Source organism: Sceloporus occidentalis, unplaced genomic scaffold (genome assembly GCF_023333645.1).
Source record: "Sceloporus occidentalis isolate IW3139 unplaced genomic scaffold, rSceOcc1.0.p SCAF_6, whole genome shotgun sequence".
Classification (NCBI taxonomy): Eukaryota; Metazoa; Chordata; class Lepidosauria; order Squamata; family Phrynosomatidae; genus Sceloporus; species Sceloporus occidentalis.
The window spans coordinates 43,444,303-43,470,000 of record NW_028316986.1 but is presented as its reverse complement, the minus strand read 5'-3'; the positions used below and the strand labels follow the sequence as shown (position 1 = coordinate 43,470,000).

Here is a 25,698-nt window from a genome sequence, read left to right as displayed (position 1 = left end):
TAGCTCCTCCTATTTGCTCCTGTAGGCAGGGACAATAAACAAAAGACCGGCCCCTATATAGGGAGGAGCTAGCCCCCCTGAGCGTCAGTCAATAACAAGCCAAGCGACTAGTAAGGTAATCAAGGAACTGAACTTTAGTAACATCATCTAAGGGTTAACTAGAACACCTTAGAAAAAACTAGTCGAAGAACAAACAAGAACTCAGAAACCAATCCAGCAACAAGAAGAAGAACAAGGCAGGTCCACCAACAGGCAAGCAGGGTCGGAGGCTGCAGGCAGCACCCGGGTGGGCAGGATGCCAGGACCCTTCTCTGCAGGAAATGAACGTGTCACGGTAAGTACCCAACGTTCCTTTTCCCAGCAGAGAGGGTCCTGTCCTCCTGTAATCTGGGATTTACAAAAGCCCTCTCGAACTGGGAGGGAGGTGCTGCTAGGAGACTGTGGCCCCCGACGCAATCTGTTGGAGGAACCTCCTTTCAAATGACACCTCTGCAGACTGAGACACGTCCAGTTTGTAATGTCTTATGAAGGTCGAAGGCGACTTCCATGTGGCCACCCTGCAAATATCTGATAGGGAGGCGCTAGTGGTCAAGGCCGCAGAGGTAGATGCACTCCTGGTTGAGTGCACCATCAATCCCTTGGGTGGAGTGAGATCAAGAGTTCAGTAGTTCTTTTGAATACAAGACCTGATTCACCTACTCAGAGTCGAGACTGGTACCTTGCACCCCAAAGAGCCCAGGTGAAAAAAAAAGAACATCTCAGATGACCTTAAGGTCGAAGTCCTCTTGATGTAGATTTTGAGGGCTCTGCACACATCCAATGTATGCCAGGTCTTTTCCAAGTCCTTCTTAGGATCGGGGCAGAATGAAGGCAGGAGAATGTCCTGTGACACCTGAAAGGCTGAGTTGACCCTAGGCACGAAGGTAGGGTATGGACGAAGGCACACTGAGACAGGCCTAAAAATACACAAGTCTTTACGTACCGACAGGGCCCCAGCTCTGACACCCATCTGGTGGAGGGAATGGCCGTGAGGAAGATGACCTTGAGGGAGAGGTGTTTGAGGAAGGCCTCCCAAAGGGACTTGATCGGCCCAACCGTCAGAGCCTTTAAGACCGTGTTCACATCCCAAGATGGAAAACGATGTCTGGTGGGCAGGCCCTGTTGGAATACTCCCCTCAACAGCCTCTTAATGTGAGGATGGCTGCCATTCTAGCTGCTCTCATATGGAGCAGAACCGACGTGATGGCAGACACCTGACTTATAACCATGTTGGGTCAAGTCCCTTCTTAATATCATCTTGGATGGACTATAGCAGGTCAGCCACTGAAAACCTGAAGCAGTTGATGAGAACTTGCCTAAGCAGTGGATTATGTGATCAATCAGAATAGAACCTGATCTAATCTGGACCTATGGCAGCTTCCAGCCTGTCACTGATCACCTTGTCAACTGGTTATAGCAATGAAGGTGATATTAAGGTGATTTCATTTGTAGTACAGTGGTACCCCGGGTTACGAAATTAATTCGTTCCGCCGCTGCTTTCGTAACCCGGAAACTTTCGCTAGCCGAAATGCCCATAGGCGCTAATAGCGAAAGCCGCTTTTTGGTGCGAAATAGCGCCGAAAAGCACCAAAAGTTTTTTCGTAACCCGAAAAAACTTTCGTAACGCGGAACAGTTTTTTTAAATATTTTTTTTTCGTAACCCAGAAATTTCGTAAGGCGGCGCATTCGTATCCCGGGGTACCACTGTAATTAAGACTTACCACTCTGAAAGAGGAATGTTAATGTCTGACCTCCAATTAAAATTTCAAAACAATGTGCAGTTCTTTACTGGAACATCTGTGACCTGTGTAAAATAAGACTAATCCCATGGTTAGGCAAAGAAGACACTGGATTAACCTTTATCTCGCAGACATTGGTGAGTCCATGCAGAAGCATAGATGCACTCTGTGTTAACAGGACATGTGGTCAGAATTAAGTCTGATTTATTTTGAGGATGAACTTGTCTAGAGACTTCAAAAATCACCCCAACTCCATGTAGCAGACTATCATCAACCTGTATGAAGGCTGAGGGGTCTCGCGGCTAAATGAACTGCTGATTAAGGAGTCATGAAATGGGAACAGGGACCTTGGCAAGGATAGCCCTCTGGTATCTAATTTCGAGGAGAGAATTTTCTCCACAAAAGGGATCTGTCAAAGGAACACAAACCTAAATTTAAAATAGTATAGTGGGCCCTCGATATGGAGTCGAATTTAGGACTTTGCATGGATACCAAATCCATGGAAGCTCAAGGCACATAACATATAATCGCATAGTAAAATGGAGTCTCCTATATAAAATAGTAAAATCTTAGTTTGCTGTGTTGTATTTTTGTTTTGTTTTGTTTTGTTTTAACACACACACACACACACACACACAGAAGCCGTGGGCATATAGGTGGCTGGTGTAAGTCTCTATATGGAGCTGTATGGTATATTAAATCTGAGCATTTTTGCTAGCAGAAAACAAGGCATAGGCACTAGGGAGTCTGTTTTTCCAGCCCCAAAAGGTAGTAAACAATGGTGTTGTTTGGACCAGACCATGCCATGAAAACCCAATCAGGGATAAGACACTCACCCACACAGCAGCTAACCTTATAACCATAAAATCATAGAATCATGGAGTTGGATGAGACCACAAGGGCCATCAAGTCCAACCCCCTGCCATGCAGGAAATCACAATCAAAGCATGCCCAACAATATGCAAAGGAATCTTGTAGCACCCTGAGACCACTAAAGAAAAGAGATTAGCAGCATGAACCTTCATGGCCTTGAGCCCAATTCATCATATGTATGATAGATCCTGTTACAATAGGCTTCCCAAGCCAGGCAGCAGTTGAATGGCAAGCCCATCAGCAGCCATTCTTATTTAAAATTTAACAATCTAGACAAGGTAAGAGGTAATTGTGATTTTTGTGGCAGACCCCTCAGGGCTCTGTAGGATGTCTGAATGGGATTTGAAGCAACCCCTCAGTAGAGACACCTGATGATATTGTTTTAAAACACTCATGGAGGAAGGGGAGCTTCTCCCCCCCATGGAGAGAAGGCTGTCTGTCTGTTTGTTTTTGATAAGAGTTTTTATTATCCCCCTGTATTAGTGAGAACCATCTCATGGAAGAAACTGTATTTTTTAGTTTCTTCCCTTTAACAGACATCTCTCCTATGAAAGAAGGGAAGGCAAGGGGAGCCACCTCTCCTGAGGCTAGCTGACTGAGGTTCCCTGTGTTTTATAACAGGAACATAACCCTTATGACAATAAAGTTGGTCACCTTAATCCAATATATCTATCACCTCATATGAGATGTTTTTACCAAAGATCCTCAATGCATGTAAGCATTAGAGGTCTGTTGAGTGACCAGAGACCTTCTCCTTGCTTGAGTCACCCTGTTTATTAGCATTTAAATGAATCTGTATTGTTAAAGCTTATGCTCTTAATGAGAAGTGCTATGGCTGATAACAGTTTGCACCAAGGAGGTAGAACCATGTGCTCTGGACCTAATGGAGACAGTGATGGAGGCCCATGAGGAGGCAAGAAAAGTCGTCATGTGGCTTTTATGGCTAGCCCCTCCCTTGAAGAATTAGTTTCCAGGCATCTTCTCTGGCCTGGAAAAAGGAGAGGGGGGTGAGCAGAAACAGCACAACTCAAACCTCATGTGCTAACATTAATAAAATGAACACCAGAAAGGTTAACCAGTATCTCTTGTAAATCTGAGCCCACAGCCCTGTTGATGTGGGGGCTCTCCCCTCCTTTATTTGCCCCATCAAGGGAGGCTGCCTGGGCAGTGGCTTATTCCAAGCACTGAGGAAACTGCTCTTAAGTTAGCAGTGACTGAAGACCATTGCTAATCATGAGTAGATAGCTGCATATGGCCTGTAGTGTAGCCCTGATACTCACAGGGCATTTTGTTTTATTTATGTTTAAAATAGCCCCAACGTCAAGCTGGGGTTTACAGCTTAGCCCTTTTAATCTCAGGCAAGCTTTATAGTAACCTGGCTGCATGATAGAAGCTAGCTTGGTCCTCAACTCCCTCCCACTTGCATAGGTAGCTGGGAAGGGCAGAGGGACTGCTGTGGGACATGGCCCTACATTTACCTGAGGTAAGTCTGTGTCCTGAGAAAGGATAATCTCTGATGGAAAGGAGAGGCCAAGCGCTCAAGCTTTTCTCTCAAGAGTGCCACGGTTTGGGGCAGCCAAACACAATTGGGGGTGAAGGGAACTCTCCACCCATGATATCCACAAATGGTTTATCCCTTTTTGTTGTTGTAATTTTTGGGGAGGGAACACAGGAGGATTTGTATCCATGTGGTCTCTCAAAGAATCCTTGGGTTGGAAGGGATCCCAAGGGCCATCCAGTCCAACCCCATTCTGCCATGCAGGAACTCTCAATCAAAGTATTCCCGATAGATGGCCCTCCAGCCTCTGTTTAGAAGTGGGTGGCAGAGGCCATGCTCTCTCTGGGGTGGACATGAAGCCATTTTGTGCTTTTTTGTGGGATGCTCTGTGGCAGCCAAAAAAGACCATTTTAGAGTTGGAAACTCCAGCTCCTGCTGGGCCAAGTCCAGCTTCCTTTACAGCCATGTGTCTGTGCAACACAGAGGAGGATTCCTCTGCCTCCTTAGACACCATCTCATTATAAGAATTCAAAAGGAATGTGCAGGAGCCCTGGCAACACCACCATGTGTTTACCAGTCTGCAAAAAGGATCCCCCACACCTGTTAGGGTCCTGGGTGCCATTGGGGCCAGAGATGGGAAGGAAGAGGGAGACCAAGGGTTAATGCCCCCATCTGCCCTCCTGGCAGAGTCCCAAACCTTATGCTAGGCATAGTGCCTGCAATGGCCATGGCAGAGGCCTCATGGCAATGCCTGCCCTGAGTGAGGGCATTAGATCTGGCAAAGGTTCTTTGGTGGCTAGAGAGAGAGGGCCCCTGGTACTCACTGTTTTCCTGTGACTTCTGGCTGGCTTGCCTCTCTGATCTTGGCCATTTCAGGCTGGGCAGAGATGATGCAGAGAAATCCTTTGCCATGGTTTTTGGCTGGCCTGTCCTCTGCACTCTGGCCCCAAATGGGCTGAGCAGGGAAGTTTCCATGACTTCTGGCCAGCTTCCTCAATGATCCCTGGCCTTAAACAGGCTGGGCAGAGGTGATGTGGAGAAACAGAGACATGAAGGGGATACCCCTCACCATCTCTTCCCACGGCTCCCATGTGCTGCAATGCTGTTTGCAGAAATCTCCTGTGCTCCCACCATGAAAGGGGGCAACTTTGGAGGAGAGGGAGAGTCATTGGCAAAGCCAAGACCTTTCTCCAATCCTGGGAGCCCTTGCCATTTTAAGTCTTCTTCATGCTTCCAAGGCTGTAGTAAAGAAGCTGCAGAGCAACAGCAAACACATCCCAATGGGTCTCCCTCTGAAGCCAGCTCCCTCTGTTGAGCTGGCAGACCCTGAGCTAGGGAAGCCTGGGTTAAGGATGGCCCTTCACCCATGCTTTCAGGGTCCTCTGCCATAGCCACCACCAAAGAAGGGGGGAAAGGCAGGAGAGAGGAGAAGAAGGGAAGGCCAAGAAAACTCTCAAACCGCTTTCGTAGAAAGGAAAAACTTTGCTGGCTCGAAGAGAACATCCTGCTAGGAGCATAGGCAGGAACAAGACTGAGGCTCAGGGGGGCTAGCTCCTCCCTATATAGGGGCCGGTCTTTTGTTTATTGTCCCTGCCTACAGGAGCAAATAGGAGGAGCTAAACCCAGATTACAGGAGGACAGGACCCTCTCTGCTGGGAAATTAGCAAACGGCCAACAAGAGATAATTTTTAGCAGCTTTTTGACTACTAAAAGTTTGATACTGGAAAGATCGTTTTTCTCCACTTGTGATCCAATAGATAGAAGTTCTAACAATGTGGTTATTTTTCCTCTTTTTCTGTTTTTACTGTATATATGCGACAATAAGTCAACCACATGTATAAGTTGAGGGCAAGTTTGGGGGTCAAAATTGTGGATTTTTATATGACCCATGGATAAATCAAGGGTTCTCTCTGTCCCTTGCCTCAGTGGCTGTTTAAATATCTCTGGCTACAAGGGAAGGGTGAGGTAAAAGGCGCGCACACACACACAGGCACGTATTGGGAGACTCAGACAGGGAGGCAAGCTCTCTCTCCCTCTCCCTCCCTCTCCCTCTCCCTCTCCCTCTCCCTCTTGTTTCAGTAGTTGTTTAAACATCTCTGGCTACAAGGGAAGGGTGAAGTAGAAGACACACACATATAGGCACATGCAGAGGGACTCAAACGGGGAAGCAATCTCTCTCTCTCTCCCTCTCCCTCTCCCTCTCCCTCTCCCTCTCTCTCTCTCTCTCTGTGCCTGCCTGCCTCAGTAGCTGTTTAAACATCTCTGGCTATGAAGGAAGGGTGGACACTTCTTGTAGGAGCTTTATAAGCAGTATTCAATTTTTATTCTGACATTTTACTGGTGGTTCTTAAATGTTTTGATTGTACTTTTACTTCCACCAAACAACAATGGTGGTGGTGGTGATGATGATGATGATGATATGGGAAAATCTATTTATACATCATTTACCTGTAAACCACCTCTTTCTGAAAGTAAAAAAATCTCTCAAGGCAGGTAACAGTTTCTTTAGCATAAATAATTGGATTGAATCCAGAATTTATGTTCTGCTAAGTGCATCCCCAGACAGTGGCAAGGAAAGTGTCCACTGCTCAAGATGATCCCCCAACACTTCTCAGTATATTTTCATCAGACAGAAGACTAGTTTGGGATGGAAAAGTGTGCAGGATCATTGCCACTTGCCATCACATTAAGCCAGTGGAAAGCTGCACTTTTATCAATATCCATCTGCTGACAAAGGAGCCATTCTATCTGTGGGTGGATCTTTCAGATCCAATTCATTAAATTCATAAGCAAGACAACATGTTTTTTAAACTTCCAGTACTTAATATAAAACTTTGTTGTTGTGTGCCTTCAAGTCATTTCCAGCTTATGGTGACCCTGAGGCAAAACTTTCATGGGATTTTCTTGGCAAGATTTGTTCAGAGAGGGTTTGCCTTTGCTTTCGTCTGAGGTTGAGAGAGAGTGACTTGCCCAAGGTCACATAGTGAGCTTTCATAGCTGAGTGGCAGTTCAAACCCTTGTCTCCAGATTCATAGGTCAACACCCAAACTACTATACCACACTGCATGGAAACCCATTGGGTGACCTTGGCCAAGATGTACTTTATTAACTCTCTCAGTAAGGCAAACACAAACCTGCTTTGAATAAATCTTGCCATGAAAACCCCACGATCGCTTTGTCTTACGGTCATAAGCTGTTGTACTATTTTCTTTGGCAGTTACCACTACAAATGAATAACAGGGAAAAAAAGAAAATGTTAGAATTTTATCTTGCATAGTGTGTGTTTGTGTGTGTGTGTGTGTGTGTGTGTGTGTGTGTGTGTTAGCTGCCTCAATTCTACGGGAAGAGGCCGGATATAAATAAAAACACAAAGTCCATAGTGAAGTATAAAGTCATCACTAGTTTGTGGGGACTGTTTGCTAAAGTAATAGAGTACAGTCTGTACTAGAATTTATCTAGAGAATATTTTCAGATTTAGCATTGCTTCATCATTCTGGTATGTTTGTTGCTTCAGCCTTCTGCTTCCCACTAAACTGACTACTAAAGTGCATTTTAAGCGAAGCTTGGCTGTAAATAAATGCTCTGAAAATTAATAAAATTAATGTATGGAGGGGACTTTATGATATGCACAGAGGGTATATTTACTTTAAGATCTTGTGTGAAAAGTAAGATGAACTGTCATTTTAAATAGAACAATGCATTAGCCCTTTCTTCTTCCAGAAAGTATCCAGTCAACCCTTTGTAAATTACTATGAAAGATCAGTGTTAGTGGTCCTTGTCCTAATTTTAGCAAGAAATACATTACCACATAACGTTTCTGAGGTGAACTAAGAAGTAATCCTCATGGGTCTTATTCTTAGCTCCATGATTGTATCCCAGAATACAGGAGACAGGCAACTCTAGGGTCATCAGAGGTTCTTCCATTTGGACACCATAAGTTACCTGAAACATTATGGACTGTGATGAAGAGAAAATGACAGTCCAGATAAAAGCAAGAAAGAGGATATAAAAAGATATCCATCTGGATTTCTCCCTTAAATATCATATATCAATATACTACTTAACACCATGTGTTTAAAATTGATAGCAAACTAGAATTCTAGTGTGGTAGATTTCAACTATTCAGGTTTAATTTTCTAGTTAGTAATGCAGTGGCATCACTACCTTTGATGACACCCAGTGAGGAGGGCCGCCGGTGGGGGATGGAGGGCTGCACACCCATCTCCAGTTGTCACCCTTCCCTGTCAGTTGCCCCTCCCCACTTGCCTCCCCTTCCCTCCTCAGCCGCTGCATTGTCCCCTTGCCTACTGCTCTGTTGCGAGGCTTCAGGTGAGAAAGCCTTGCAATGGAGCAGCCAGAAATGGTGCATGCTTGAACACCCCCCCCCCGGTGTTGCTCCATCACAGGGCTTCCTCCCTGGAGCCTCATGAATGAGCAGGGAGAAAGCCCTGTGATGGAGCAGCATGAAGGAAGCACATACACCCTTCCTAGTTGCTCTGTCACTGGGCTTCCTCCCTGCCAGATGCCCCTCTCCCCTTGCCCTTCTTCACAGCCACTGCATTGCTTAGCTGCCTGCCAAGGGCAGCCAAGCCTGCTCTTCTATCACAGGGCTTCCAGAGATGTAACCCTGTGATGAAGCAGCCAGGAAGGGCGTGCACTCACTTCCTGTGCTTCTCCATCGCAGGGCTTCCTTGCCAGGAAAGAAGCGCCACGACTGAGCCACTGGGAAGCAGCAGTGACTGAGCAGCCAGGTCCTTTCCAGCACTGAAGGGTGTCACCCCCCTCAGGTGTGCCACCCAGTGCAATACACACCCCCTACATCCCTCAGTAATGACTCATTGTTTGACCCTGGCCAGTCAGTAGTGACTATCATGAGAAAGCATAAGGCAATATTACGAAGTACCATTAAAGAACAAGTTGTCACTTATTTAAAATGTCAGGATGAAAGGAAAGTGCCACTTGGATATTTTTCCTCTTGGATAGCAAATGTTTTGAATTAGGCCTGTAGCAGATTTCTATCAATAAGCTTAACCTTTTAAAACAAACAGTAACTATAAGAACAAGTACAGTTGTCCCTTGGAACTCACAGGGGACCTGTTCTGGACCCCCCTGCGAGTTCCAAAACTCACACATATTCCAGCCCCCTAGGCTTGAATGGGGCACGTGCCACAGCCACACGCCCCATTGAGGTTAATGGTGGTCGCCCCTCCGGATTTTCAGGTCTGCAGATTTCAAGTCCGTGGATTTGGAGGATCGACTGTAGTTTCAAAATTCTGCAGTTGCAATCCTAAACATGCTGTGGATGGAGCAAATGCCACTGAATAGAAGTTAACATATTTTGTTCAAAATGTTCATAGTATGGGGCTATTAGTATTCTGGAAAGTGTTGTAAAGAAATACAAATAATAATATTGTCTGGAAAAAATAGTAGCTATTATCTTTCTGTGAGGGCATCTATTTTCCTGAATGCAACTCTGTCTGCTGAGAAACTTTTTAAAATGCAGTGTGCTTGCCTGTATTTCCTTACTATAATATTATATATGCAACAGAATGTTTTTTGATATTAGATAACAGCTTTCCTTGTTGTATCTGCTTGGCCATTGCAAGAAATTTTCACGGTGGAGATCCTCTACTCCCCTCCTCTTGGTGTAGGCACCACCACAGCAGATATTATAGTAGCATCATAATAGAAGCTACCATAGACTTGGAGAGAAAGAAATTACAACAGCATCCTGTTGTAGCTACTTCTTTCTTCATTTTATTCCCTGGATTTGTGTTCCTATTTCTTTTATTTCCTGATTATCTAAAAGTAAAAATCCTGAGGTAGTCCATCACATTGCATAATATGCCAAACATTTTTCTTTATATCTACGTGCAGCTTAGTTGTATAGTTGTTTACTCAGAAGTAAGCACCATAGAATAAGTGAGAGTCATGTGTTAACTCAGTGTCATGGAGGTAGATAATCAAGGAAATGGGGAACAGCATTTTTCTAGACTTAAGATCCATCCAAGTAATCTCCTGCAGCTCCTCCTCCAGTTCATAACACAGGTAAACACCAAGGAAGGGCAATTTGGCACTAGAGAAAGGCAATTTGAAGTGCAAAAACAAAAGCAGAGAAAGCATTGACTCATGTCTTCCATCTTTATTGGCTCAAATTATTTCCCTGTCCCAGCTAATAATAATAATAATAATAATAATTGTGTTTCCCCGCCTCTCCCAGTGGATCGAAGCGGGGTTACAGACTACTAAAAACGATAGATATAACACTCTAATAAAAACATAAAATATTATAAAAGCAATATTACATCAACATTCATCAATATAACAGTACAAAATTCCATCAACCATCCAGCATCCAGGGGCAAGGCAGAATATCGTTGTCAGCAGGGATATAGATCTTCACACTGGTGCTTTGCTTTTTACTTTGCTAATAAAACAGTGGTGTGGATCTAAAGCATGTTTACACATAAGGTATAATTAGTGTCACATTGCAGCTGTAGCAGCACAGTTTTGGTTTTCTGATTTCTTCTTCATATTTCATTCATGCATTGATTTGACATAATTTCCCAGAGTTTCTGTTGATAACCCTCCAGCATGGGAAAGAAATACACAGCTTAATAAATGTTTGAACATTATGTTAAGTATTTAATAGGGAACCTACTGGGGTCTTTTTATGTTTCACTAGAGGGTGATGAGCTGGTGGTTCCTGAAACATCAGATAATAGCCGGAAGCAAATGGTCCGAAATATCAACAATAAACGACGTTACTCATTTAGAGTGCCTGAGGAGGAAAGGATGCAACAGAGGAGGTCGGTATTCAACCTGTATTTGTCTTCTGTACATGCCTGTAGGCCCTGAAGACTTGTTTGTCAACTGTCAACACAGTTTTTGTTTGTTAGAAAAGATGGTTTCTGGGTCACATGTTCAGACTTTTGTCTCTTTATCTTTACATTTATTCTTTATATATAATTTGTATAAATCCCAGTCTGAATATTTAAATCCATTTTAAATCAAATATTTGTACAAAACAATGATTGTAATTTGGAATGCATGCCTCCATATTGTATATATGTACATTTGTGTGTGTGTGTGCATATACTGTATATATTAAAGATTGATAATAAAGTTTTACAAAAGAGGATTACATTGCTAATTATGCATATACATTATTTTCAGAGTCTAGTATTGATATCCTACTTCTTGGGTCATTTCCATTCCATTCTCTGTAATGTAATCAATATTCTGATGTTAGGGGTTACTTCCTTGTAATCTAAGTTTTCAAATCTTGTCAAATTCATGTAACAAAAGACTCACCTTGGTGTTCCATAGGGTATGAAAATATTCAAAATTATTATAGTTTAAAGAAAAAATCTCAGTAAGCACAAGTCAAATATTCCACTGTTTCTAGTCACTGTTTTCTTCACCCATCAGTATTTGTTCACAAGTGTCTGCATTAAAATACACACATTAAAAAACCTGAACATGCTTCTCAAAATGCCAGCCAGTTCACTGGTGATATTGCCAGGTGATCTCTTTACCTGAGAACTCATTTTTAAAAATTACGTTGTATCTTGTAGTTCATTGGCACCTTTCTCTACATGCTTTTACAATTATTGTGAGAGTGAAATGTGAAGAGTAGTGCAATATTCTTCTAATTCTTTTTTTCTTCTGTCCTTCATCTCTGCCTCCATCTTTGCAGCACCAGGTCTTCACTGAGCCTGCTTCTACACCTTTTCTTGAATGTTGTCTCAACTCCCTCTCCTAGTGCACTCTAAGTCTCAGTTACCATATGGAGTTTTTATGGGCACAGGCTGTTAAACATTTAAGCCAATCTTCCTGACTCTTTCCCTTTTCATCAGGCTGGCATAGAATCAGCACCAGACATTAAAAGTTCTCCTCGTTTAAAACGTGGCCCAAAATTTGGCTTATTGATGTATGCTTTAGAATGATTTATATTAAAAAAGTACTTTCCATTTAAAAAAAATATATTCAAGAACAAAATACCTGACCTGAATATTTTCTCTTGCAGGGAGATGCTACGAGATCCAGAAATGAGAAATAGATTAATTTCTAACCCAACTAACTTTAACCATATAGCACACATGGGCCCAGGAGATGGTATACAGATCCTCAAAGACCTGCCTATGGTAAGCTAATTAGAGCATAACCACAATGGACTATAACTTATACATAAAAAAGGTAAAGTGAAAATTTCAGCATCAAATTGTGATAAAAACTGAAGTTGAAAATTGTAAAGTTAGAAACAACACATGATCTTCACAGGCAGGAGTTTTGAGGATAATTTTTGCCAGGTTTCTATGAGATTCATACAAATGTTGCCTTATGTTATATCAGGTAATTGTCCTGTCTTCCCCAGTAAAGTCTAATCTTGCTGATTCTGAGATAGAAATCTTTCCTAGCACTTTTTAAAGAAATAATTTCAGTTGGAGGTAACATATATCCAGTAGAACTAGTAGCCATTATGCATTATGAATTTTTCAGCCATCAGAAAGGGTGACCGGACCATGTTTTTAATTCCTCTGGCTACAAAGGCATGCACGTATTCTATCTATAAATTCATTGAAGTTTGAAATGTTTTCCCACACCATCTGTTTGTTTCTCCTGCAGAACTGTTCTATGGCACGGTACAGAGAGCCAAAAAGAGGCGCCTCCCCAGCACCTCTCTTTGCTCCGTAGGAGCACCGCAGAACCAGAGCCGGCACGGTGACATCGCAGCTGCGCCACCCCATTTGGAAGTGGCACAACTGCGACGTCACTGTTACGTGCCCCGTCTGGTGAGCACGCCGCAGCTGAGGCGCCCTGTCATGTGCAAAAGTTGCCGAGCATGTGGGCACTCCACCCACCAGGCAACCTTCGCACATGACGAGGGCGCCGCAAAGGCCTGTCTGTTCCGAGCCTATGTTTTCTATACAGTGGGTCCTCGTTATCCGCTGCAGTTTGGTTCTAGGATCCCCTGTAGATAGCAAAATCCATGGGTGCTCAAGTGCCATTATATACAATAGCATAACAAAATGGTGTCCCTTATATAAAATAGAAAATCAAGGTTTGCTATTTGGAGTTTATACTTGTTTCAGTATTTTCAAACTGTGGATACTTGAATCCTTGGATAAAAAATTCATGCATAAAGAAGGCTGAGTGTATTATATGTTCTATGGTAGAGTAGAGCAAAATCCATCTTGTTTTTCTTTCCTACATAGTTTTTTCATCTCATTTTAGTTATAGGAATAAAAAAAGAAAGAAGGGTCTCAGCAAGTGCTAAGCAACCATTTATCATTTCCATCTTGTTGAATAGTCAGTACAACCCTGTGTTTACCTATATAAAGGGTTGGCTGTTCCAGTAGTCTTGTAGCATGATAATCTCAGATATGCCACACAGTGAGACATAATTCTCAATATTGTTCACGATTCCCTAATGCTTAAGTGTTTGCCTTGATATAGTCAGTTGCAAGGGCTGCCATATTAGAACTCAGAAGGACTCAAGCAATAACAGAAGGTAAGGGTCTCAAATAAATATACAAAATGAAAAAAAATACAGATTCATAAAAAACAATAACACAATAAAATGAAAATAATGTCTACAGTCAATGCAAAAAACTATAATAATGAATGTCAACATACACAATGCAGAAACTAAACATATGTGAAGCACAAGTTTTTCCAAAACATAGATAGAACACTACCAAAAGACATAAAACAAACGGAGAAGTCAGCTCATTATGGATGAACTCTGAAACAGTTTGCAGAAATACACACTGTATCTGTAACTTCTAAGCAAAGTAATCTTAAATGAATAGCAAGCCAGAAAGGCTACTGAGCGCACACTCTCCAGATACTTACAAATTTATGATAGTTTTTCCCTCTTGACAACAAATCTGTGACTTCTTAGGAGAGAAAAAGATAAAGAAGCTGACAAATTTTTCCCCAAAAAAAGTCTTCAGTAAGACGTTTTCAAAAGTTTAACATACCAGTTTCATTGTCTAAAGTCCAAAGCACACAGGCCAAAAGAAGCGGCTTCCAGCTGCATTGGAACTGTGTCGTTTATGTGATGCATATCTCTTAACGTGACCAGAAGCTGCGCCGAGGCCACGCTCAGGTCTTTTAGACCGGAGCAAAAATGAGCTAAAACAATTTGGCTCCTGGCAGTGTGGCTTGGGTCCACAGGTGGCAGCCCACTTTCAGACCAGGCCATGTGGTCACCGTGGACCTAATATACTTGCGGCAGCAAGAAGCAGCAAACAGTAAGAGGGAAAGACAGTTGTTAAAATCCTGACATGTTGATATCAAGTACTAGGGAAAGTGGTGGCTTCCCATATCACAAATATAAAGGTTATAATTATTTTATAGACCATTGTAAAATTTTAGAATAAACCATTCTAAAATTTTAGAATTGATTTTCTATACCCCCTTGCCATCCTTAGGGAGGAAATGCATCAGATGTGATGCGCTAGTGAATACTCCCCTAGATAAACCAAAGCAGACTTATATCTCCTCTCTGAAAGTTTGGATGCTTGAGTGATTGACATGTAAAGGAGAACAGAATAAAACATCTTTCTGAAAGGAAGGTTTCTTTTTCTTTTTAAAATAAAAATCAGCATAGGATTTGAGAGCATAGTATGGGTCAGCCTATCCACAGGTCAGTGCAAGTACTGTACCTTAACGCTTATCAAAAAAGGAACCATCCCCTTCTCTAAGTAGAATGGCAAAAGGTGAGATCTTTGTTTGTCCCAGGAAAAGGAGCACAGACTCCCCCCCCCCCCAAACTCTCTCTGCTATGGTGATGCTTCTAGCCTTTTTGAATCCCCAGGTGAGAAAATGGTGCTGCTACTGGCTCTTTGGTATTCCCCTCAAAGGAGCACCAAAAGAGTAGAGAAGGTCAGTGCTTCTTTTAGGTTCTTCTTCATCTTTTTATTTAGAGGCTTCCACCATTGTTATTTCAGCAGTGAGGAATCAGACTTTGAAGGATGTGAATAAAAATATTTGTGTATGTTTTTCAGCTTTTGCTGGGTAAAAATGAATTGTAAAATTAAAGGCTGTAATCACTGCTAACATAGTCACACTTTGCTTTGCTTTGCTTTGCCTTGCCTTTATATCCTTTTGGACACATGCACATTTTCTTTCCCCATCTGGTCACCTCCCCCACAGCCACTGTCTTCCATAGTTTCCTACTCATCCATCTATCCTTTAGGATGAGTACAAATGGTTATGCCTTCTAGAATTTTGTAAGTTCTTTGGCATTATTTTCCTTTGCTTCTTCCTTTACAGCCTTTCTTAAGGTAAAGGCAAAGGTTTCTCCTTGACATGAATGTCTAGTTGTAACCAACTATAGGGGGCGTAACTAAGCCAAAGAGCCAGCGTTGTCCCAAGATTACTCCGTAGTCATATGTCTAGCATGACTGCACAGGACACTGCTACCTTCACACCAAAGTGGTACCTATTTATCTATTTGCACTTTTACATGCTTTCGAACTGCTAGGTTGGCAGAAACTGGGAGTAGTGACAGGAGCTCAACTCATCATGTGGCACTTGGGCCTCAAACTGCCAACTTTCCAACCTTATGATTGTCAGAACTGGCATCTTAACCACTAAGCCACCACATCCCTGACATCCTTTGTTGCATGCCCCTTAACCTCAATGTATCCATGGGTCATATCAAAATCCATCATTTTTGTTCCAAGCCCTGCACTTGACTTATACATTAGGTCAACTTATACACAAATACGTACAATAATTAAGAACAGGATTTTGAAACAAGTCTGAAAATTCCCACTGGTGAGACTGTGATGGGGAGCCAGGGTGATGTAGTGGTTTGAGCATTGGACTATTATTCTGGAGACCAGAGTTCAAATCCCTGTTCAGCCAAGAAAACTGACTGGGTGACCTCAGGCAAGACATACTCTTTCAGCCTTAGAGGAAGGCAATGGCATACCTCCCTTGAACAAACCTTGCCAAGAAAACCCCATGATAGGTTCACCTTAGAGTCACCATAAGTCAGAAATGGCACAACAGCAACGAGACTATGTATCAGATGTTGTTTCTTAAGCAAGAGTAGCTCTACCAGTATATGTCTGAGCAAAGTATCAGGCAGGGAAATTATTTTTGCAAGAGTGAACAATGAAAATGGCTCTTAACTTCTCTGTTTTCTTTCCCTTTAAAAAAAATGTAGGGAGGTTTAGAGAAGTTCATTTGGAAATACAGTTTTGTTTTGAAAACAGAAATGTCTAAACATCTTCTATCACTAGGTGGGGTAGTCAATTTGAAATAAATTATATTTTTGAAAATGTATATTTAATATAGTCATCTAGTGTGTGCAAGTTGAAATATGTTTTTGAAAATACCAGATTTACTACTATACATTCAGACAAAATCTATGTTGAAATGATCCCCAATAGAATAGGTGTTTGTCACGTAATTGTTTCATCATCCACATCTTGTGCTGGTACATTCTGTCCTCGCCTTACGCGGGGGATCCGTTCCGGATCCCTCCGCGTAAGGCGAATTCCGCCTATGCTCGAGCTCCATTGGAAACAATGGGGCTCGGGTGCGGGCACGCGTGGGGCGCAATGGGCGTGCGCGCCCATTCAATTGAATGGGACGTGCCGCCCCTTCCGCCCCGCGCGCGCACCATTGTTTGAGTGCGTATGCTCAAGGCTGCGTATGGCGTGCCCGCGTATGGCGCGGCCACACTGTACTAATATCTGCGTGTCCCATAGATCACAATTATTAAAGAAGCTTTAAGAGGATGGGTTTAATAGTAAGACACACACACACACTCCCTAGCTTTGTGAATAGAAAGCAGTCTCTTTTTCATATGCCTTCTCTTTCATGGTTCAACGTTTGTCAAGCCATGTTCACATTTAATTTATGTTGTGTTGCACCATAGATTATATGGTTCTCAGGATAGAGGCTTGTTTTTAATTCTTCAGGTTGGAAAGGTAAATAGATTTTTTTAAAATAAGATTTGTTTAAAAGGTACACCATACTGTTCATATATATGGCAGGTAAACAAGTAGCTGAAAGATAACATGTGCATTAAAGACAGTTAATTTTAACTTGTTTTGTCAAGGCCTGTCTACTATTACAACTATTAAATTTTTGTTTAGTCCCAGCAGAATATGATGCTATTTATAGGCATAAAAGTGATTTAATCCAAAATCCAGTTAATTTCAATTTAGAGTGAATCCATTGAATCAGTGATATATGCCTAAGTGTTGGATTACCATTCAGCAGTTGAGTCATTATTATAGTGGGTACAGGTAACTGGATTTACACCATAGTTCCCTGTGGGTTTATTAAATCAACATCATCTTCATCGTGTACTCTAAATAATTGAATTTGCTGTGCAGTAATGTTGTAAGTTGCAAATTCATTGAGCTAAACCAGTGTTTGTCTCTTTCCTTCTCTGCATAGCTAAGGGGATGTGAAAATAAAATCTAGTTGCCTTATCTGTATTATTCAAGGTGTGATGACACTACAGAGATTCCAAGTATTGTGTACTGTACTCACTTTTCAGTCAATTTGCTCCTTCATCCAGGCGACAAGCAGAAAAATAAATAAGACTCTCTGGAAATGGCTTGGGCAATATGCAACCAGTATGCATATTAATGTACACCTCTCACTTTTAGAGAGCAGACAAAAAAAAATATATTCCTGACACCATTAATGCCATCCCTCATTATTCTCTCTTTCTTTCTGTTTCTCTGTCTCTCTTTCTGTTGTCTCTGATAGCCAAGCCCCCCTTCTCCATCCCCTCATCATCACTCCTGTCTCATCTCTTCTCCAAGCAACTTCGAACACATCTATCACATGACTGTTAATTCAGCTGAAAATTTCCTCTCCCATGATTCCATAAACCCTGCATATCCCCCATCTCTACGCTGTCTCCCTCGTATACCAGCCTTTATGAATCTAAGGGTATGAACTGCTCAGCCAGGTGTTCCTGCTACTAACAATGCGTGGTGTTACTCTCCACTCCCCTTTGTTTTCTTTTTTTGTACCTGGCTAATATCTGAAGAGATTTAAGCTTTGCAGTTGGTTTCATTTGCCTCTAAATACTTTTTGCACTTTTTCTGTTCCAACATCTACATTTTTGTAATCTCTGTACAAGGGGATCAGGGGCAGAGGGAGGGAGGATTCTGCAAGGTAGAATTAAGTTTATATCAGTACAGAAGCTCCTAATCATTTCCCTCAAATATTTGGAGGGTTAAATATCCCTGGCATCCTCCCCCAAGGTCTCCAATCAAGAGTCATGCATACATGCTTCCCTCATGCTCTCAGTGAATTCCCAATTTTAAATGACCCAGTGAGTCAGGGAACTGTGAGAAGACCAGGCATCATGCCCCAAAAGTTCTTGAGATACATCACTGGCCAGTGGTTCTTAACCTTTTCTTTAAATGTATTTAGTTTCTGCTAACTCTCAAGACTTAAGTCAAGATTTAAAACAACAACAACAATATCTGACCACTGATTATACACCATACATTGAACCTTCCCTCAGACTTGCTGGACGGGGGGGGGGGGGGGGAGGACTTTTCTCCTGCTTCTTCCCACAATTAGCAGCTGAATCAGATTGAATGACAATGGGCAGACCTAGCCAGCTAGTCAGACTTTGCCTTGGTTTCTGTCACGTGGCCACTCCATAGTGGGGAGGAAGTGGGCTGAGCAGCTTTCAAGCCTTCACAGATCCCTTGTAAGGACATTGCAGCCCCCTGAGGGTCCCCAGACCACAGATTAAGGCCCAATTTTACTGGCTTCTCCATTATCACCTCATCCACTGAGGTCAGTAGAACTGCCCAGGTGGAAATGAAGAAAGTCTTTGGGGTCCCTGGAAACAGTGGCATCACTATAGGGTTGCGGGGTGTGTGGACCACACCTTAAGGGGGGGGGGTGACACCACTGCTCCTCAAACACCTACTTTTTGGCAGAAACGGGCTGTGACGTTCATCTGCTTCCCTTTAAATGCTTTAAAAGATTATGGAAGTGGGGTGAAGCTCAGTGGGAGGAAAAAAGAGAGGCCCCAGAATTTTTAAAAATTCAAATTTCAAAACTTTAAATTTAAAAAAATTGAATTTTTGAAATTAAAAAAATATTTTTTAAAAATTTTCTTCACTATGCATATGTAAATACATTTAGGTTGTGTAACATTGGGGCAAAAAAGCATTGCTAAGGATTGCGTATGGAGGAGGTCAATGGGGGGGGGGGTGACACCATGAGTTATCACACCAGGTGACACCAACCCTAGGGATACCAGTGCCTGGAAAATAGGAGTCATGTGGGAATGTGTTAGAAATAATGGAGAAATATGATTATTTGAGTCCAAAACAAGTTAAGACACCTAACCAATGCGAATCTGGTATGAAGTTCCAACAGAAAGGGAATGATATGTCATTTGTCTTATTAGGCATGTTTAATTCCTGCCTGGAAGGCTTCGCTGCTGGTAGTCTGCCATGATTCTGCTCTGGCTGCCTCTTCTAAACTTTATTGCACTATGTCTTTATCCTTCCTTATTGCTTTTAAATAAACTGTGCTGAAGCTATTGTTGTAAGAATGTTTTACATATAGGTAAGATGGGTATGCTGGAAAATTCACTTTAAGCATCTAACATACAGCCATGAGGAGAGTTGGAGGAGCTCTTTGTGAAATGGAGCTGGAGGTTGAAATATTTAATTCTGCATGCATTAGAATACAACAGCAAAGATTAACCCAGAAGGGGACTTTGAGGAAGGCCAGTGGTGCATCCAAACAGTTCTTGATAACCTTCCAGGATCTTACAGATGTTTATAGGGAGGCTGTTGTTCCACTTCAAGACCAACTTTTTCAGGTTCGCTGAACCCAACAGAGGGAAGATTCTTTGGGGAAGCTCCACATCATGGCCCAACAACACTGGGATATGATGCTTTCCTCCTTGGGGTCTTCTCACCACAAATTAAGAAATTCATAGAAGTGGGGAGAGGTGGTCTAAAGAGAGACATTATTTGAATCTTTGCAGTCCTGAACAGATAGCTTAAACCAGGTACATAGATGACCTCCAGCTTTGCTATCATCTCTGTACTTTCACATTTATCATATCTAATCCACCTGTCAATAACCTGAATTCATATTGTTACCATTGCAAAATTTTGAAAGACTGGACACTGTTTGTTTCCGTATACCAGAATAAAACTGTATTTTTAAATAAAGCATCATATATTTGTTGGCTATTAATTAAACCATAAGACCTCTCTTTTGTGTTACAAAAATAATGAATTGGCATTTCAACTCATTCTCAATCAACTGTAATCAAAACTTTTCAAGAGAAAGATGTTTGAGTGCTATTGATAAAAATATATAAACAGTAATAACAATAGATAAATAAATTTCTTTTACATGTTGAAATGTATTTGGTTTGACTGTGGAATCTTTATTTCTGTGGCAATAAACTGGATATAAATTATGTAATGAAATGCTACAAGATTAAGGTTTTTGTGGGGTTGAACTCCTGTGGATTGTCCTTCATGTATGTGTGAAATGTTTTCTACTTATTTCTGGTTTTTAGTAGCCATGTACACAGGCAAGGATTCATTTAAGGTTTTAGGAGGGGAGAGGATGGTAAAACAATAAGGAAAACACAAGAATTAGATAGTCTATAGGAAAAGACTGTAGCTTTATTTGCCACAACTTTTTGTTGTAGGAAAGTATGGAGCCATTCAGCATTCACATTTTTAAAATTTTTAGAATTGAAATTTTTTATTTGGTTATTTTTTTTTAATTTTGGTTAAAATTAAAAGCAAGTAAAACTGCCTTGGTTGACAAAAAAACCTACTAGTTTTCCTGTTCACCTCTTAGTTTAAAAAAAGCCCTCAGCAGTCAAAAACAATCTGAGGGAGGGGAACAAAAAAAAATGACCCAGTAGTTCAAAAATTGCCCCACACATACTTTAGGTAATATGGTGACAATTTAGCCCAATAAATTTCAGAACAAATAAATGTAAGTTATGGGCTTAGGTCACAGCAGGGGATGGCTCTCAAAGGTCCCATGGGAGTACCAATGTGCCTCTATAACCCCTGGCCATTGTCCATAGCTAGTTTATTGATTATGGTTATTAGATTTTTTTTCATCTGACTATTGACTACCTCAGTTCTTAAACTGTTTTGGAAACAAAACTACAATGATTTAATTGATGTGTACCTAATAAGATCAATTTGAATTTTATATATTGCGCTTTTAGTAACAAAATGTTAGTCAAGTGCTCATCATTGGAAGGGAAGGGAAGGGAAAGTTCTTGCAAGCTCTTTTTTAAAAAAATCTAGTTTGTATATGAAGACAGAGTACCACACAAAGTACAATAAGAGCCACTGAGAACTGAACCATCTCTCCATTTCTACTTTTTATCAGCATATTGTTGCTGTGAGTTCTGTTTTAGAGTACTGCCATGCCCCCCAAAAGCATATCTTCTTTGTAGAATGAATTACTGGTTCCTTTTTTCCTAACATTACCTACTGTTGGCTGGATTGCAAAAATCCAAGTGAGTTGCCATGGTCAACAGAACACTGAAGCCAAATTTCACATACATTGAACTCGACGGTATCCAAGTTTAGTGATCACCATGTTACTCACATTGGGAAGCCGAGGATGCAACATTTATCTTTTGTCTGAGAAATATGACTGTATGCTAAGATACTGTTCCAATGTAATAGGCAAGAAACTATCATTAAGGTTATCTAGCTGTGAAGGGTGCCAGTTAAATTGCCATGAGATACATTAGCAGCTGTTAAAAGTAATTATTTATTTTTTTAAAAATGTAGAATCATTTTTTCATGGAGAAGAAGTATCCAAGATCACCTGCTCAAGTCCTTTCTTGGCAGAAAACTGTATTTAAGAAATCACCAAAAGATAACATGTTTCAGTACAGAATTAATACAGGCAAATGAGTTCTATAGGAAAGACAGACCAGCTGTCTTTATGAATTCTACATTATATTTATGATAGCTACAAAGCTGAATGCTTGAAACAGTTGAAGTTCCTGGAATTTGTTAATCATGTGTCTTGAGTGCTACCTTTGTATATATGTATTATAATAATGTTTTTGGACAAATTAAGATGCAATTGAATATAACTCTTCAATAAAATAATATCTTGCTATGATGTCTAATACCTTGTTTCTAAGCATTCCAACAACCTTCTGAAAGAGGAAACCTGAAAATAACCTCAGAGTATATCCTCTTCCTGCCCAATGTGTTGCAAAAATTTCCTTAGAGTTAAGGTATGTGATATTAGATAAAACCGAGAGAGAGAGAAATCCATAGCAAATGAAGACACTAATGTGCTCTTACTGAAGAATGTTGTAAAGTTTCACCAGTTCTTGCCTGAGGTAAAAAAAATTAAAAGTTCACAGATACTGTAGCATCTAGCAGCTTTGTTAAACAGTGTGTCATTTTTCAGGTTTGTAAGAGAGAATATCAGATTTAGGTGTGAGCCTTGCATTCTTGTGCCAGCTAAAGGAATCCCAGTTTATTTTAGAGTTTGTTAACCTGGTGTGTGCTTATGGCCAGTTATAATTCAGCAGTTTGCAGTCACTGCCGACTGTATTGGTTCCATGGACTTTGTTTATAGAACATAACCTTTGCAGACTTGGCTCATTACTGTCTAGTTAACTTAGAAGGTTAGGTCATTGTTGACATTGGTCTGGGGCTACAGTTTCCTAACTATGATATTTCTGTTATAAATGAATTTGCCCTTTTCCTGTTTCTGTCTCCTCCTCTTTTGCAGAACCTTCGACCTCAGGAAAGCCGGACCATGTTCAGTGGTTCTGTCAGTATTCCATCAATCACAAAATCCCGCACTGAACCAGGACGTTCCATGAGTGCTAGCAGTGGTTTAGCAGCAAGTAAGTTTTCAGTCCTGTCTTGTGATGGATGACTTTCAGATCTATTGATAGTAGTGGAGGAGAAATAAGTACAAGTAGGCCCTTGGTATCTGTGGGGATCCATTCTGGACCCACCCACACCTGCAGATACCAAAATCCCCAGATGCTGAGTTCCATTATCCCCAATGGCTGTGTGGCCATGTGGTCACACTGCCATTGGAGACAAAGAAACGTGACCTGAATGGCAGGCCAAGGGTGACGGGGGGGAGAAGGCCACCCCCAAGCCAGCCACTGGGATTTTGGACCTCGTCCTCCCTCCCTCCAGGCTGGCTGACTAGCTTAGCCCTGGCCACCCAAACTTCACCTCGCCAGTATCGCCGCTGTCGGGTGGAAGGGGCATCCTCCTCCTTGGCAGCTTTATCCTCCCTCTCAACTGCCTCCTCGGCCACCACCGCCTCCTCCCCCTTGGCCGCCACCTCTTCCTCTTCCACCTCAACACAGGCTTGCCATCCACATATGCTTGAATCTGCGGATGGCAAGTCCATACCAAGGGCCTACTGTTGCTGTTTATTGAGGCTGGTGTACTTTGGCCATGACTCATTAGAAAAGACAGTAATCCATGACTCATTAGTTTGGCATGACCCATTAAAAAGATAGTAATGCTAGGAAAGGTTGAAGGCAGTAGAAAGAGAGGAAGACCACACACCAAATGGGGTAGACTCAGGGAAGTCACAAGCATGAATCTACAAGACTTAAGCAGAGTAGTAGTGTTATCCAATGTGCCAAAGTCTTGAGAGGACACCTTCAATTAGTATTGAATAGAGGAATTTTATTAGCTGAATTACAACAGCCGAGAGGGCTTGGGCAACTCAAAGCAGGGATCAAGCCTGTGTATACCAGTTCCAAGAAATAGAATTCCAGAATGCAAGGTATAAATGTAGTTTTATTTGTAAAAGTAAAGCACCGCTCACACAAAAGTATGCTAACACACACAATCACAAGAATTAATGATATAAAAGGTGGTAGCATATAGCTACTTTAAGGATTGCAGAAAGTACCAGTTCCAGAAGCAAAAGTTCCAGTCATCTGATTCAGTGAAGTGAAATGGTTCAGCAGTTGTCAGTATTACTGATGAGTCAAGCAAGATACTAACAGAGTGTGTGTCTGAATCCCAAAAATGTATCCTGGGGGCAGATCAGCACAGTGTCTCAAGGCAATGGAGTATCTCCTCTAGAGAGCAGTGTACTTGGGTTTCTGTTCATTTGTAAGCACAAGGTGTATCACTCACCATCACTCCTATCAATGAAGGGTTATGCATATTCTGATCTTGATTGATGTATCTTGGCCATGTACTCTTGGCCATGTACTCCATGCTGAGACTGTAAGATCTCTTTATATGGTCACAGATGTCTTTCTATGGCATGGCTAGTTTCCTGCATTGGTGGTACCTTCTCGGCAACTCGCTTAAATCATCCCTTTTAATATCAACTGGATAATAAGAAAAAGGAAGGGTGCTAGAACTTGGGTAACAGTGGAGGATAGGGGGTCTTGGAGATATCTCACCCACAGGGTCACCATGAGTTGAAGTCAACTTGAGGGCAGCTAACAACAACAACCAACCACAAGTATACATATTTGAGAGCATTTTTGAGTAAAGTATTAAAAACATGCCTGTTAAGGACAGGCTGGTAAGAAATTTTGCATGCCCAGGGGAGCTTTAACAAATAATTATCAAAGACAATGGCTGGAATCCTGTATGGCATCTCAGTCCCGTCAGTCTTCATGTAACAGGAAGCAGATGCTGCAGTTGATGGAGGATTGTTCCCCTGCCACTTGGGAAGCAGCTGACTGCTCTCTTTACGATGAGTGATTTCTGGTTCAATAGGCAGAATCAAGGCTCCGGTCACAATTCCCTATTACACCAGAGATTTTTTGTGCATTGAGGATTGGGAACATCAGTCAGATGCTTCCCAAGTGACCAAGGAACAGACCTATTGATCACAGCAGCTGCTGCCTCCTAAGTAGGAAGTGGTGGACTTTCCCAGTTCTTATATAACCCTTAAGCTAGTGGCTACATAGGGATTGTGAACACATAACAGTCATGAGTGCCTAATTCTAGGTTATGCATACCTGATATAGAAGATTCTAAAAATCCTTCTATGCTTTTCAAGGAAAATGGAGATATGTACATGTTCATTTGAAAACAGTACGTTTAATCTATTTTGGCACAAGTGGCTGACTTTTGGCATATGTTTGTATCAAAACTTTATTTTTGAAACTTCCTATTGTGGTATGGTACCTCTTTGTTTTGGCAAAGTAAACCATAACAAAGATCTGGTATGAACTCAATATAAAACAGACGAAGAAGGATTTTTAGAATATTTGTTGGTTTATTTGAACTCTTTCTCCTTTTACCTTTCAGCCACAGTCTTCTAAGTAACCTGGAACAAATGATATAAAACAATATCAGCAAAAAATAAGCAAATATTAAGATAGCTCGTATTAAAAATCAGCAGAGATCAGCCATAAAACTCATATAAAAAACAGTAAATTTGGTTTTGTATCAACAGTATCTTTTTTGTAGTTAGTGATTTGAATATTGGTCTAAGATTCTGGACATCAGGGCTTAAAACCCTGCTCAGCCATGGAAACTCACTGGGTGACCTTGGGCAAGTCACACTCTCTCA

The 25,698-nt window shown here is 41.6% G+C and overlaps 1 protein-coding gene across 13 annotated transcripts in view; it reads left to right on the top strand.

The window, feature by feature from the left end:
• Positions 1–25,698, top strand: part of LOC149310679 (serine/threonine-protein kinase MRCK alpha) — a 283,756-nt gene that overhangs the window by 214,590 nt on the left and 43,468 nt on the right. For 12 of the 13 annotated variants that reach the window (XR_016281698.1, XM_089529524.1, XM_089529522.1 and 9 more), the window contains 3 exons: positions 10,835–10,958; positions 12,179–12,296; positions 22,915–23,032. Coding sequence is in view for 12 of the 13 variants with exons in the window: in XM_089529524.1 (XP_089385650.1) it covers positions 10,835–10,958; positions 12,179–12,296; positions 22,915–23,032 (360 nt within the window). In the remaining variant the exon portion in view is untranslated. Of the gene's footprint in view, positions 1–10,834; positions 10,959–12,178; positions 12,297–17,895; positions 18,082–22,914; positions 23,033–25,698 lie in introns of all 13 variants that reach the window. The other variant, XM_089529528.1, reaches the window with a different exon arrangement.